The 14,724-nt window shown below is 45.8% G+C and overlaps 1 protein-coding gene across 1 annotated transcript in view; it reads left to right on the top strand.

Annotated features, from left to right (window-relative positions):
- LOC308109695 (nidogen-1-like) overlaps positions 1-14,724 on the top strand; it is a 65,386-nt gene that overhangs the window by 34,142 nt on the left and 16,520 nt on the right. The window contains exons 11-14 of the mRNA XM_080463457.1: positions 1,362-1,505; positions 5,658-5,786; positions 7,582-7,824; positions 7,948-8,120. Coding sequence (XP_080319583.1) covers positions 1,362-1,505; positions 5,658-5,786; positions 7,582-7,824; positions 7,948-8,120 — 689 coding nt within the window. The remainder of the gene's footprint in view (positions 1-1,361; positions 1,506-5,657; positions 5,787-7,581; positions 7,825-7,947; positions 8,121-14,724) is intronic.

Genomic DNA, 14,724 nt, shown 5'->3' on the forward strand with positions numbered 1-14,724 from the left:
ACCTTTCCTAACTCCTTTACGAAGCCTCCTAACACCTTTCCTTAACTCCTTTAGGAAGCCCCCTAACACCTTTCACTAACTCCTTTAGGAAGCCTCCTAACACCTTTCATTAACTCCTTTCTTTAGGACGCCTCCTAACACCTTTCCTAACTCCTTTAGCAAGCCCCCTAACACCTTTCCTTAACTTCTTTAGGAAGCCTCCTAACACCTTTCCTTAACTCCTTTAGGAAGCCTCCTAACACCTTTCATTAACTCCTTTCTTTAGGACGCCTCCTAACACCTTTCCTAACTCCTTTAGCAAGCCCCCTAACACCTTTCCTTAACTCCTTTAGGAAGCCTCCTAACACCTTTCACTAACTCCTTTAGGAAGCCTCCTAACACCTTTCACTAACTCCTTTAGGAAGCCTCCTAACACCTTTCCTAACTCCTTTAGGAAGCCTCCTAACACCTTTCACTAACTCCTTTAGGAAGCCTCCTAACACCTAACACTCCATGACGTCATCCACAGTGTTAAGTTAAAGTGGATAGGAAAGGAGAAAGGAGGGATTATTAGGAAGCACCTGTTGACTCCTGCTCGTAGACGTCTATATAAAGAAAACGCCGCCTCGTGTGGACGATCGGTGCGTTTAAGTGAACCGGCGTTCTGGTGTGAACGGCCCCTCAGTCTCTCCCTCTCTCCCTCTACCTCTCTCAGCTTTTCTGTCTCTCCCTCTCTCCCTCTACCGCTCTCAGCTTCTCTGTCTCTCCCTCTCTCCCTCTACCTCTCTCAGGTTCTCTGTCTCTACCTCTCTCCCTCTACCGCTCTCAGCTTCTCCCTCTCTCCCTCTACCGCTCTCAGCTTTTCTGTCTCTCCCTCTCTCCCTCTACCTCTCTCAGCTTCTCTGTCTCTACCTCTCTCAGCTTCTCTGTCTCTACCTCTCTCCCTCTACCTCTCTCAGCTTCTCTGTCTCTACCTCTCTCCCTCTACCGCTCTCAGCTTCTCTGTCTCTCCCTCTCTCCCTCTACCGCTCTCAGCTTCTCTGTCTCTCCCTCTCTCCCTCTACCTCTCTCAGCTTCTCTGTCTCTACCTCTCTCCCTCTACCTCTCTCAGCTTCTCTGTCTCTACCTCTCTCAGCTTCTCTGTCTCTCCCTCTCTCCCTCTACCGCTCTCAGCTTCTCTGTCTCTCCCTCTACCTCTCTGTTCTGTCAGCCTCTTTCCTCTTCTGTCTGTTTTGTTAACCCGCCAGGAAAACCAAAATCTAAGACTCTTTTATTTTAGGACGAGCCCCTCTGGTTCTTCTGTCCTGCTGTCCAGCCGTGTTCCTGGCTTTGTTGATTCAAGAGTTGAACCGGGCTGCCATGTTGTCCATGTGCTCCTGCAGAGGAGAACCGTCCTGTGGATCACTGCCAGAGGCAAAGCCACGACTGTGACATTCCTGAAAGAGCTCAGTGCTTCTACACGGGAGGCTCGGCCTACATCTGCTCCTGCAGACGGGGCTTTGTGGGTGACGGCCGGACGTGTCAGGGTGAGTTCACACAATCACTCCACCGGCGGCGTGTTGAGGACGTCTGCAGACCTTGTGCCAAGTCAAGGCCCAGCCTGTCTGTTATGGCTCGTGTTTAGTAGAGCAGGTTCATAATGTTTCTCTCTGCTAAAGGTCTCACCAGACCAAAGGCTCCTCAATGTTTACATCCATTACACTTTATTTGTTTGGATTTGATCAGTTCATGTAAAGATTCATTGCTCTGTTCTTCACATCGTGCTGAACTCGCTGTGGTAGACACTGAGGCCTCAGTCTAAAACACAGAATTCAGTTATTCTCCATCTAAAAAAGGATTTTTTTTGTCTTGAGAATTAGATATGTCAAATATTTTCTGAAATATTGAGTCGAACTTTTCAAAATGATCCAAAATAAATGCCAACAGAAACATGAAGTAATCGAACTCGCAACTAAAAGGTTAAAATCCTCAACATGGTTGAATACTTGGACTGAAGTTATTCCGAAGATCTCCTCAGACACAATGCCACGGAAATACAGTTCAGTACAGTTTGTCTCATTTTTGTCCCCAATGACTGACCAGAGTTTATTTTTTCATTCTTTTTTGAGCTTTTTGAAATAAACTAACATTTAAGTTCTACTCTTGCTCACTGTGTCTACGTGTTCAGTCACAAGCTCATTTTGAATTTGACAAGAGCAACAAGTCTCAAAAAACCTGGACTGGACCAGGACCAGGCCAACAGTGAAGGGAAAAAGATCCGGTTTATTACAACGGAGTACACGAAACTATCAGATGATCGTATGACTGAGAAGTGAAACCTGCAGATTGAAGAGGAGACAAAGCACTCAGCTTGTTCCCAGCAGGCAGTTTAAAAGTACCCCTGCTAGTATGAAGTCACATTAGTACAGATGATCGTTCTGAAGCAGCTCTGTGACAACATGTGGCTCTACAGCCTCCCTCTAGTGGCTCAATAGCACCAGTAGTGGATTTGTTGATTTAATTTGAAATCAAACATGTATGTGGGAACAACAACAAAACAACAAGAAGAAACAAAGAAAACAGCAAAGCAAGCAACAAAGAAGTAAGAGATAAGTAACTGGATAAAAAATGACCTGAGGAATCCCACAAGGAGCAGGAAGAAGCAAAGCGTACTGACTCCTCCCCCTCAAGCCTTCAGAGACATTTCACCTTTTTTAAACTTCAATTAGAAAAGGTCAATATTTTGCTTTTAACTGAAGCTGGTATTTGCTGAGTTTCTGTCTCATGATGGAGAGCTATAGATAGATAGATAGATAGATAGATAGATAGATAGATAGATAGATGGATGTTTGTTAAAGGTTTTGTGCTGATGTGCTCCATGTTTACCTGGAGAGGTGGGACACACACACACACACACACACAGGATATTTACAGTCACACACTCACATTCAGCATGTTAAGGTCGCCACTGAGCCTCATGTGCATGTTTCTGCCAGAGGAATCCAGAGTTCCTGGAGAAATGACTGATTATGTAATGATGAAAATGTCCTATTTATATTATCATTTTACACACTGTCCCAACCTCTACATGTTGTTAATAAAAACAAAATGGAATTGTTTTGTCCTTTGACATTCTGTGTTGAAGGACATTGTCTTTAGACCTGATGTGGAGGTGTGGAACATCCACTCTGCCCTCATTCCCTCCAGCCACAGCAGGATGTCCTGATGTCCTTCAGCCTCTCATTTATCATTTGTTACCTAATACAGTTCAGACGTGGTGAGGACAGTGACCGTGTCTTTTCACAACTGTGATAAAGACCTTCAGCTTCCAGTGGAGGCAGATTAAACTCTTCCTTTGCTGTTGAAGAGAAAACCAATGTTTTCCTGCTCCTCCTCCCTTTTCTGCTCATTCCTGAGTAACAGAAAAGTAAACTGGAATTCCTTTAATTAGTTTACATCAAGTCATGGGCCAAAAGGAGGAGGAGAGCGGTCCAGGACTGGCCCCTGGGCCAGGAGTTTGGAACCCCTGAGTTAACTTCTCAGCCGACTGTTACCAGTCACCCTCTGCTGAACATGCAGATTTCTCAGCACGCCTGTCACGGAGTGTGGTGGAGCCGGAAGCAGACTCAAGCGTTTATTGTAGAATTAACTGTCCAGGGGGTGAAAGTCCAAACGAGCAGAGTCGAAAAACCAAAGAAGCAGAGAGCACCCAGAGGACGCTGGGGAGGACAACAACGACACAGACAACAGAGACAGGGAGGCTTGAATACATCGGTGAAACTCATAATGACACAGAAAGGCACTCAGAGCAAGAACACAACTGGAAAATAGGAAAAGTAAAGTGAGACACAGGCAGATGCAGACGGAGGCCTGACAGTCTTCACCTCCTTTTCTGTGGAAAAAAACTGATGATTCTTTTGAAGTGTCACTTTGGGAAACTAAAGAGTTTTAAATGATTGAATTACAAAATAAAAGCACCATTTATATGCACAATTACATGGTCTGGTAGATTGTACTGCTAATATATTCGGAACACTTACCAGAGTTGGAAAGAGTACTAAAATATTCTACTCAAGTACAAATCAAATTACCAGTCTAAAAAATGACTCAAGTAAAAGTGAAAAAAAAGTAGCCCATATAAAATGCACTCAGAGTAAAATTTACTTTTTTGACAGCAGGATAATTGTCTCTCCTGGGGAGCGCAAGAAAGGCAATAGATATTTTTATTGTTGTCGCATTCATACAAAGCAGCAAACAAGAACATTATTACAAAAAACATTTACAGTAAAAGGAATGGGCTGAAGGCTGTGGGGGTTTTTATTGCCGATCCTGTCCCATCAAAGGATTACTACAAACAAAGATCAGTAATCAAATACAAAACTAAGTAACAGTTTAATTAGAAATCACTTTTTAGATAATAAGTAAATATCAAATTAACAATTTACAGCATAACCTTTAATTAGTTTACATCACAGAGAATTCCACCTTTTCAGTTCATCATTAAGTCTGTCCCAAAACCTCCGTCCCAAAACTAACACACATCTATATTTAACATTTGTTCTTACTTTACAGGTTTTAAACATTAACACACACCCCTTAAATTAGAAATGGCCTTTCATTGAATAAATATGTTTTGAATACCATCTGGAATGCAATTATTCAACACATGGAACATCAGTTCTTATGTTTTTATTAAATAATATCAAGAAATTTTAATGTGGATGATTGTATGAAAAGTTGATTTGGATTTAAATGTAGAGGTATTAATTCTTAATGAAAGGAACAACTTTACAAATTAAATTGCCATGGCAGTGAAGCTGTGAATCTAGAACTGAAAATGTTTGACGGTCACAAGCTGTGACTTTTCCTAAAAGACCCAAAGAAGACCAACCTGTACTGTCCGGTACCATCTCCTTGTTTTTAAGACTAAACTGGGGCATGTCTTGATATGAAACTTTGCTCTACCTGTCAAATAATAGTGCAGCGATTGCTGAGCCGATAGGAAGGACTGAACCGTTGTGCTGCAATGCACCATGGGAGTCTGGGTTGTTGGGACTGTAAATGCTGTTATTGTGAGTTATATTAGTCTTATAGTGTTAATGATTGTGTTTTGTTGTGTTTTTGTGGGTTATTTAGTCCAGTTAGTTAGTTGGTTTAGTAGTTTAGTAATTATTATGTTGCAACCAGGAGTGAAAAGTGTTGTGTGTTTAATCTCCTCCTGCCGCTGTCTTTCCCTCTGGATGTTAAAATAAAAGTCTATCATGGAGAGATGGTATTAATGGAAGAATTTGATCTCAGATGTAGTTCTTTCATTTTGTTTGACACATAAGTTCACCCAGATACTAGTTTTACATTTGTTTTCAGTAAAGTATATGATAGAAGATGTAGAGTCCTACATTACTTATGTATAAACATACTTCAGTAAATGCTAAAGTACTGTACTATACTTTCAAAACAACTCACAAAAGTACAAGTACACAAAAAACTATGTCAATTACAGTAATGTTATTGTCATTGTCATAAAAACAATGAAATGTTGGTCAGTCTTGGAGCAGCAGAGAAATACACAAATAATCCTCCCCACCGTAAACTGTCCACGTTTCAAAAATATATTAATGATTTGGTTAAACTCGAAAGTTTAGTGATGTATACAAAGTTAGACCATGACAATAAACGTGTGTGTGTGTATGTGTGTGTAGATGTGGATGAGTGTGAGCAGGGTGGGTGCCACCCCGATGCGTTCTGCTCCAACACACAGGGCTCCTACAGCTGCCAGTGTCGTCCTGGTTTCCATGGCGATGGCTTCCACTGCAATCTCACATCCTCAGGTATTGGAGCAGCTGAGCTCACGCAGCCTTCACCCCTTCACACACTCACACATACTGTGGAAGACTTACCAAGTCAAACTCAATGTGTCTCAAGTAAGTAATGTTGATAATAATGAAGTAAAATATGTTTTATTTTGATAGTAACAGAATCACTACATTTCCCTCAAGTACAGCTTGTATCACTGATTTGTTCTTCTATTGTGTATTATATATATATATATATATATATATATATAATTATTTTTTTATTTTTTTGCATGAGCAAACACACACGAGAAAAGCAAACGGAGTACCCTGAGGAAAGCCAGACACACATTGAGAACATGCAAACTCCAGACAGGAAGGCCCCAAGCTGGATTTGTTGTGTGATTGAGAGCCTTTCAGTGTCTTGGAGGGAGGACGAGGACAAAGTACAATAATTTTGATGACATGCATGTACTTACTATATAACACATTAGTTAACTATAGACAGATAGTTAGTTATCACACCGATCCAAACACCTTCCAACAAGCAACTATTGCACAGCGAGATGAGCCTGAGAAGCACTGTGCAGACATAAACATAAAGTGAATCAGAATCAGAATCACTTTATTAATCCCTTTGGTAAATTCTTTGATGAAACTGAGTATCAAACAAACAAATACGTAATTGAGCAAAATGTCTACTGGGTGTGTCTGAAACATGACTTGATGTAGGAAGGCCTGCAGCAAAACCTCAGATATTTGGGACTAGTGGGGCCGGACAGCACTGCTCGGTTGTCCGACCCACCTCCCACCAGTCCAACACCAGGAGCCCCCCCTCCGATCCGCGGGAAAGGCAGCCCCGGAGCACCACAGCAGGAGCCAGCCCGTCCGACTGGAGGAGGAGGGCAGAAGCAGGCACCAACACCCAAAGCCCCAATACTGCCCACCCAGGCCAGACAGCCCAACTGGGGCCCCAACTCACCCCACACAAGACCACCACCCAGCCCAGGGCAAACCCCTGTATGTCCCTGACACTCCCCAGGCAGGACGGCAGCCACGAGAACATGGAACAGTGGTTGCAAGAGTGGCAAGTGCAAGAGATATATATTTCCAAGCCAAAAGTGCCAGCTTGCCATGAGCTCCAGAATGAGCTGACCCCCACTCTAATGGATCTGCCACCCCCGGATCAACATGTGTGCTTCTGGATGTGTTTTGTGGACGGGAGAGGCAATTTGCTATTTCCATTAGAAGAGACAAAAACAGTAGTAATAGTAGGAGTAGTATTTGTTGTTCTTGTGTGATCTTTGTTGTGCTGGTTGTTATAGTAGTAGGAGTAGTAGTTGTAGTAGATGTTGTTGTTGTGTTAGAGTGTGAAAGCTGCCGACTTTCCAGGTGTCCTGAGCTGAAGGTGTGGAGCTGATTACAGCTCCACTGCTGCGCTCCAAAGGTTTGGCATGTTTTCATTCATTTTATGACCTGTGTCTGGTTTCTGGAAGTCATCATTTAGTGCCACCTGTTAAAACTTGTCACAGACGTACTGTACGCAGCACACACTCAGCTTCCTGCTGTCTTTACAGTGGCTCTGTGGTCTGCATGCCTGTCAGGGCTTTCTTCTCTGTGGTACTCTGCTATCTGTGTCTGCCACATATTCTGTGTCTGGCTTTAATATTCCACATTCCACATTGATTATTTCAATCAGAGTCTTAACTAGAAAATCAACAAGCTGATGATCTTCTCCGACCTGCTACATGTGGGGCCTGACATACAGCCTAATTCAGCCGGGCCTTGAGGAGACAATGATTGCCAATATATCTGTTGTCTGTGTTGTCAGAGCGTGAGAGAAGCCCGTGTGAGCGACTGAGAGAGAGCTCCCAGGCTGCAGCCTCCTCTGGCGACGGCTTCTTCTCATTCATCCGTTCGCGGCCAGCTGTGGGTCAGTACATTCCTCAGTGTGACGAGCATGGAGCCTTCATGCCCACACAGTGCCACGGCGGCATCGGGCAGTGTTGGTGTGTGGACGCCAAAGGTCAAGAGATCCCCAACACCCGTACTGGACCTGGCAGCACTCCTCTCTGTGAGTACAGTCAGCAGCCTGCACCTACACTCTGAGAAAAATATAACACTTAAGGACCACCAGTTGTATCACAATAAATGATCATTCAGAAAAACCTCCACGCTGGGTATCTCTCCTTCACAGGTATCGATCGATCAGTCACGCCCTCTCCGGTAGGGCCGACCCCGCGGCCCGATGTCTACCCCGTAGCTCCTGGAGCACACGTGCTGTTTGCTCAGAGTGGAAAGATTGAAGGTGTGCCGCTGAACGGACGTAGCATGAAGAAAGAGGAAGCCAAAACTGTGCTGCACATCCCTGTAAGAACTGACTGAATGCAACACATGTCTGCATGCACTGCAAATTCAAAATGGCAAAAAGAAAACTAAGTTTTTATTACCATTAATGCACATTGTACAATTTTATAGCTGGTGGGCAGAAGTAATGAGCACAAAAATCTAGAAAAAATGGTCCAGAGGTGGTGGACCGAGAAGCTGAGGCTCTGGACCTCATGGTGGGACAGGCAGGAGGGACTGATGGAAGAGGTAGAGCTGAGAGTGCAGCAGGGTGATTAGATGTGGAGAAGGTCAGTGAAGTGCAGAGGAGTGAGGTTGTCGAGGGCCTTGAATGTCAGCAGGAGAATCTTGAAGTGAATGCGTGGTTGGTTGGAAGCCAGTGGAGGTTATGTGACAGAATGAAGGTGTTCTTGGTGATTTGAGAGAGAGACCAGACAGAAGGGGATTACTGTAGTCCAGAAGAGAAGTGACCATGGCATGGACTGGTGAGGAGGCGCTGCGAGGTAAAAGGGAGGGGCGAAGGCGGTTGGTGTTGCGAAGGTTGAAGCGTGCTGATTGAGTGAGGTTATTAGTGTCGGTTTGAAAGGATAAAGTGGTGTCCAGGATGACACCCAGACAAGCAGCCCCTGGTTTCCTCTAAACATGAGGCCTGGTGTTCCCAGCTGGTTGGACACCATAACAAAGAAGGGAAGTCAACACAGGGCAGTTTTTAAATGGATAATTTATTTAAAGCACTCAACAAAAGGATAAACTCAACATAAACAAACAAACCAAAGAAGGTGCCTGAAACAGGTGAAGCCAATCCCAACACAAGGTAGGAGGGGCAGGTAATCAAGGAGGCCATAAAGGTGCAGGTAAACACACAACTCCTTCTCAACAACCAAATGGTTAAACTTACACATAAAGAAGCAGACCGGGTGTTCATTTCCCTTTTCCCCTTCCTGCAGGAGGACAGCCCCAGCTTCCACATCACTTGCATCCACCTGAACTTTAAAAGGTTTATTAAAGATAGGCGCTGCAAGAACAGGGCCAGACCACATCAGTGCCCTGACAGCACTGAAAGCAGTTTGACATGGTGGAGGCCAGACAAATGTCGTGTCTTTACTCCAGCGGTTTGTCAACGGCGTAACCACAGTAGAAACATTTGTGGCAAAAACTGCAGTAATATCCCACTTCAGCTGTGTTTTAGATGTTGGTACAGGATACGTATCAATGGCAGAACCCAATTTAACTGAATTTAGTAAACACTGCATTCAACTGCTGAACATGAGCTTCCCACACGACACCGAACACAACTGCATCTAATAATGCTGCACCCCCTGACTTCACCTGCTATAACCCTATTCATAAGGCGCTGGAATGTTGCCGGGGCATTCCTCAACCCAGGTGGTATTAAAGGATAGGAAAATAACCGGCAAGGTGTAACAAAAGTTTGGGACCAACCACAGAAAACGCTCGGTCTCCTCTGAGTTTGCGATGCGTCTGGGGGACCGAAAGGGAGTAATGGCCCCTGTGTGGTGTGAGCGGGTTAGGTGAGGGGAAGTAAGGAGGTGTGGGGAACTGACGTAGGTCGGTTGAAGGAGAGGAAGTGGGAGCACTTTGAACGGTTGGAATGTTTGTTGTGACTGCTGTCAGTCTGTGTTGACTTACCTTCCTGTTTCCTCCTTCATGACTTCCACACCGGCACATAACCTTTGAAAAGTTCAACAGAACTTTCTCTTTCTACCTGATCAATGCAGACTTCCATGCCAATCATAGGATAACAGTCAGGCTTGGTGACCGCGATCATTTTGCTGAAATCTGTACACAATCTATCTGAGCCATCAGGCTTATCTGCCAGGAGGCCTGGAGCGACCCCGCTGGAGCTCTGCTGCCCCTTTGCTAACATGGATTCAACCTCGTTCTCCCTCTGCTCACGCTTCCCAATAGGCAGACGGTAGAAGCATTGTTTATTAGGTTTATCATCCTACACCTCTGTTTCATGCTCTGTTGGGTTGCTGTGTGACGGTGTATCTGACAAGAGACATGATCCAGGCAGTCTTTCGTTTAAAAATCTAAATAGTATGTGAGGAGCAGAGTTTTCGACTCGCAGTATTAAAAAGCACTTGCAGAGATTTTCCAGGTTTCAACATTAAATATCCACAATTTATTTGATCAAACCAAAAATATTCTCCATGCTTTTGACGGCATGTGGTTGCTTCCTGTGTGTCCGACTCAATAATGGATATGTTGTAAGATAAGGTTTGAGATGTGGGAAGCCTTCGGAAGTATAACTGGTTTCTTCTGGTGCTCTGGTATTGATTCAATTCAATTTTCAATTCAATTTAACTTTATTTATACAGCACCAAATACAACACAGTCATTTCTAGGAGCTTTTAACAGAGAAAAAAGAAAAACCCTACAAATCCACATGAGCAGCAGATTTATTTGCTACTGTGGAAAGTAAAAACTCCTCTAACAGGAAGAACCTTTGTAGAAACCAGAGTCAGAGGTGGAGACTTTCTGCTGACCAGTTGGGGTGAGGGGATGGAGGAGAGGAAAGGATAGGATAGACAGAGAGATAGATTGGAGTGAATTTATGACTGAAGTAGCATCTTTGTTCAAAACAAATGACAGACTTTGGATTGTTACTCGTATGTCTCCAAACAATGGACCCAAAAGCATTTTAGCTGGTTTTTCAATATGCTCCACAAGATGTTGAAACTTGACTCTCCTGCCACTGTGTTGTTGTTTTTCATTAGCTTTGGTTTGCCACTTTTCCCAAAGTTTGTAGGGTAGTTTGGTTGCAATCAGTCTTAGATCTGATGAAAGGAGGAGGGCGATCAGGCCAAGGAGACTAAACGCCAGCAATTTAGGGGTCTAGTTCAGAGAGCTTCTCAGGCCTTAGGACTTGGACTGGTAACAGCCCAAATCCCTCCTCCCTCACGCTTTGACTACGGAGAAAATACCACCGATGAGGATAGGCCATTCAGGGTACCCCTCCTTCCTGATGTAGATGACCTGATGCAGAGGGCATTTCAGAATCCCACTGCTGAGCTTGTCTATTCAGCTACGGCCAGACGAATGTCTGCCATGCAGGATAAGGACAAGGTGGGGGGGCGCAGGTGTCTCTGAGGGAGCAGCTAAGGGCAAATCTGGCAAAGGCAGGAGCAAGCCAAAGCCCCTGTCTTTTTCCTGACATCAGGTCATACCGGACCTGCTTCCAGCCAGCCTCAGGTCGGATTGCAGCCTGGTGCGAGCTCCTGGGTGGTTTCGACCATGATCCAGGGGTATCGTATTCAGTTTACTCAGCGTCCCCCAACCTCGAGGTCACCAACAGTGCTGGTGAAGACAGACAGTGTGACTGCGGCTGCATATATCAACAGACAAGGCGGGTTGGGTTCCTCCCGTCTTTGCAGGCTGGCGCACCGCCTATGGCTTTGGGCACACCCCAGGGTTCTGTCACTGAGGGCAGTCTATGTGCCGGGGGTGGACAATCATGTGGCAGATCAGTTGTCGAGAGGGGGTCCGGACCCAGGAGGGCGGAGACTACACCCTCAGGTTGTCCAGGACATTTGGCTCTGCTACGGATGTGCAGAAGTCGACCTGTTTGCGAAGTCACAAGAATCGACCCACTACACTTTTTTCATCTCCCTAGGGGGAGACGATCCTCCCCTCGGAGCCGACGCTCTAGCCCACCCATGGCCACGGGTGTTGCTGTACGCCTTTCCCCCGTTTGTCCTCCTTCCATCCATCCTGCGGAGGGTGCCAGTGGAGGAGACGAGGTTGGTCCTGGTGGCCCCATATTGGCCACACATGACCTGGTTCCCGGACATCCCGCCATTACGGGACGGGACTCCATGGGAGTTCCCAGTGCGCCGGGACCTACTGTCTCAAGCACAGGAAACTCTGATTCACCCCTTTCCTCAGGGCCTCCGGTTGTGGCTATGGCCCCTGAGGGGTCAGAGTTCCTCACAATAGGGTTCTTGGTGATTCACGCGATGCAGGAGGCTCGTGCACCATCCACAAGAGCACTTTACGCACACTGATGGAAAGTCTTTGTGACTTGGTGTGGGGAGCACCATATTGACCCGATAACTTCGTCGGCCCCAGCTATCCTCCAGTTTTTCCAAGGGCTACTGGATGCTGGGAGGTCACCCTCCACTCTGAGGGGTATGGTTGCGGTGATTAAGGCAGCTCGGGTGGGACAGTACCAGTTACCTGAGGAAACAGGGTTTCTCAAAACTGGTTTCCCAGTTTCTTAAGGGTGCGAGGAAACGTGCTGGCGTGCGCTCAAGACCGTCATTCCTGCCCTGGGACCTGGAGCTGGTTTTGAAAGCCTTGAAGGGCCTCCGTTTGAACCATTAGAGTCTGTGGACTTAAAGTGGTTGTCATTTAAGTCTGCCCTTCTTTTGGCGTTGGCACCAGCAAAGAGGGTGGGGAGCTCCATGCTCTCTCAGTGCATAAGCACCTGTACAGGTTTTTGACGGAGGATACAGATGTGGTCCTGCGTCCAAACCCAGCATTCCTTCCTAAGGTTTTGTCTGCCTCTCGACCAAATGTGGACACGGTTGAACAACCTAGGCATTCGCTTGTGTGCCCGGTCAGGGCACTCAGGGTGTATTTGCAGAGGACAAGGGTTCATATGCAGACAGACCAGCTTTTTGTCTGTTTTAGGCCAGACCTCCTGGGTCAGCCTGTCAAAAGCCCGTCTCTCCCACTGGATTGTAGGGACTGTCAAACAGGCGTATACAGAGCGGGGGTGCCCTTTCCCGACAGGAATTCGGGCACATCCCACTCAGGGAACGGCAACGTCCTGGGCATTGTGGCATGGCGCATCTCTCAGTGACATTTGTGCAGCAGCCACCTGGTCTGTCCCTTCCACGTTTGCTGGGTTCTATCAGTTCTATGTGGCTGCAAGCACATCGTTCGATGAGGGGGTGCTGGGTGCAGCCCAGCGGTAATTATATATTTTCCCTGTCAGCCAGCCTTGGGTAGGCTGGTTGAGTGGCTTCCTCACATTCTAGTAAGCCCCTAGCGACTTGCTTGGTAGCGTCTGGCACCAGGGTTCAGGCAGCAGCATCTTGCGTCCTGTGGAGCTGGCAAGCCTTCGGTATTATGTGGTGTATATAGTTTTTGACACACATGGTTTTCGTAGAGCACTTGGTGGCCCGGGACGTCTCATTCGAAGCTCACATATCTCAGTGGGGGATAGTGCTGCTCTATCCCATCGCAATGTGTCTTACAGATCTCCAATCGATATATATATATATATATATATATATACAATATATCTCTGGGTGGAGGGGAAGCCAAGTAACGATAGAGAACGTATGGTTTCGTTTGTAACCTTGGTTCTCTGAGTGGAGAGGCTTCCCCTCCACCCCAAGGCCACTCTGGGATTCGTTCCATCAGTTAATATCACTGGGGAGGTGGCTGACCTGGGTTAAATAGGTGGTCAGCCACGTCCACGGGTGGGTTGTCTTAAAGAAATTATCCACGTCACCTGACCCGAGGGTTCAGGTACTCCAATAGAGATATATATATACAATATATCTCTGGGTGGAGGGGAAGCCTCTCACTCAGAGAACCAAGGTTACAAACGTAGCCATACGTTCTGCTAAACACAAGATCTCTGTACACAGTATATACAGAGATCTATATCGTGTATATACTCTGAGTATATACACAAAAATATTTTTATTTTGTATGCTGAAATATCAAAAAAATAAGTTAACAGAAGAAATACTTTTTCATTAAAATATAGTACAATGTGCAGAAAATAGGTTTAATTGTTCACAGAGAATTTTCACACCTTCATTTGGTTCGGGTGGCGTTCACATTCACTTTTGAGACAGGACCAAACCGCCACCTGGAAAATGTCCCACAAATACAACAGCAGCTTGTTTGAGGGCGCTGTCGCCTACAACAAACACAGAGGAAGTAAAGAAGAAACACGGCTCATTGATCGGTCCAGACAGAACGCAGAAGTCCCGCCACTTTAGCCCGTGGTGGCTAGGCTAATGAGCTTGTGGCTAATGGGAAGCCATAAGCAACCACGATATATAGTCTTCAGACCAGATATCAATGAGAGTCTTCCTCACGACTTCTTCCTCTCTACTCTCTGCCCAAAAGCAGAAAATGGCGTGCATAAAACCGTGTGTGCGCACATTTACACGCACTTTCCTTTTTTAGATCCAGTTCACCTGAAAGGCTGACAGTTCAGGCTCCGCCCTCAACACGCCCACTTTCTGCCATAAATGGTCAATGCAAAGTGCTTCGTCAATATTTTTGCATCTCAATAAGCCTGCTGATCGCCGGCATTTGACGCAAAATCCTGGAAGAAAAGACGAAGAAAAGGAATTTTACGGAGAGAGAAACAGTCATGAGGAGGTGGAGGTCAGGAGACGATCTTATCTGGTGTCACAGTAGTGGAATCACTAATGAAAGAAAAAACAAGAGATCAGCAGCTCGTCGTCACTGATGGAAATAGTGTGAGAGTCAGAGAGATCAGTGACTGTAGAGGTGGAGGAGAGGAGTCTGATCTGAAGGTGGAGGACAGAGGAGAGTGACATCCTGGAGGAGAGTGACATCCTGGAGGAGAGTGACATCCTGGAGGAGAGTGACATCCGGGAGGAGAGTGACATCA

This window comes from Lipophrys pholis (assembly GCF_963383615.2).
Source record: "Lipophrys pholis genome assembly, chromosome: 5".
Classification (NCBI taxonomy): domain Eukaryota; kingdom Metazoa; phylum Chordata; class Actinopteri; order Blenniiformes; family Blenniidae; genus Lipophrys; species Lipophrys pholis.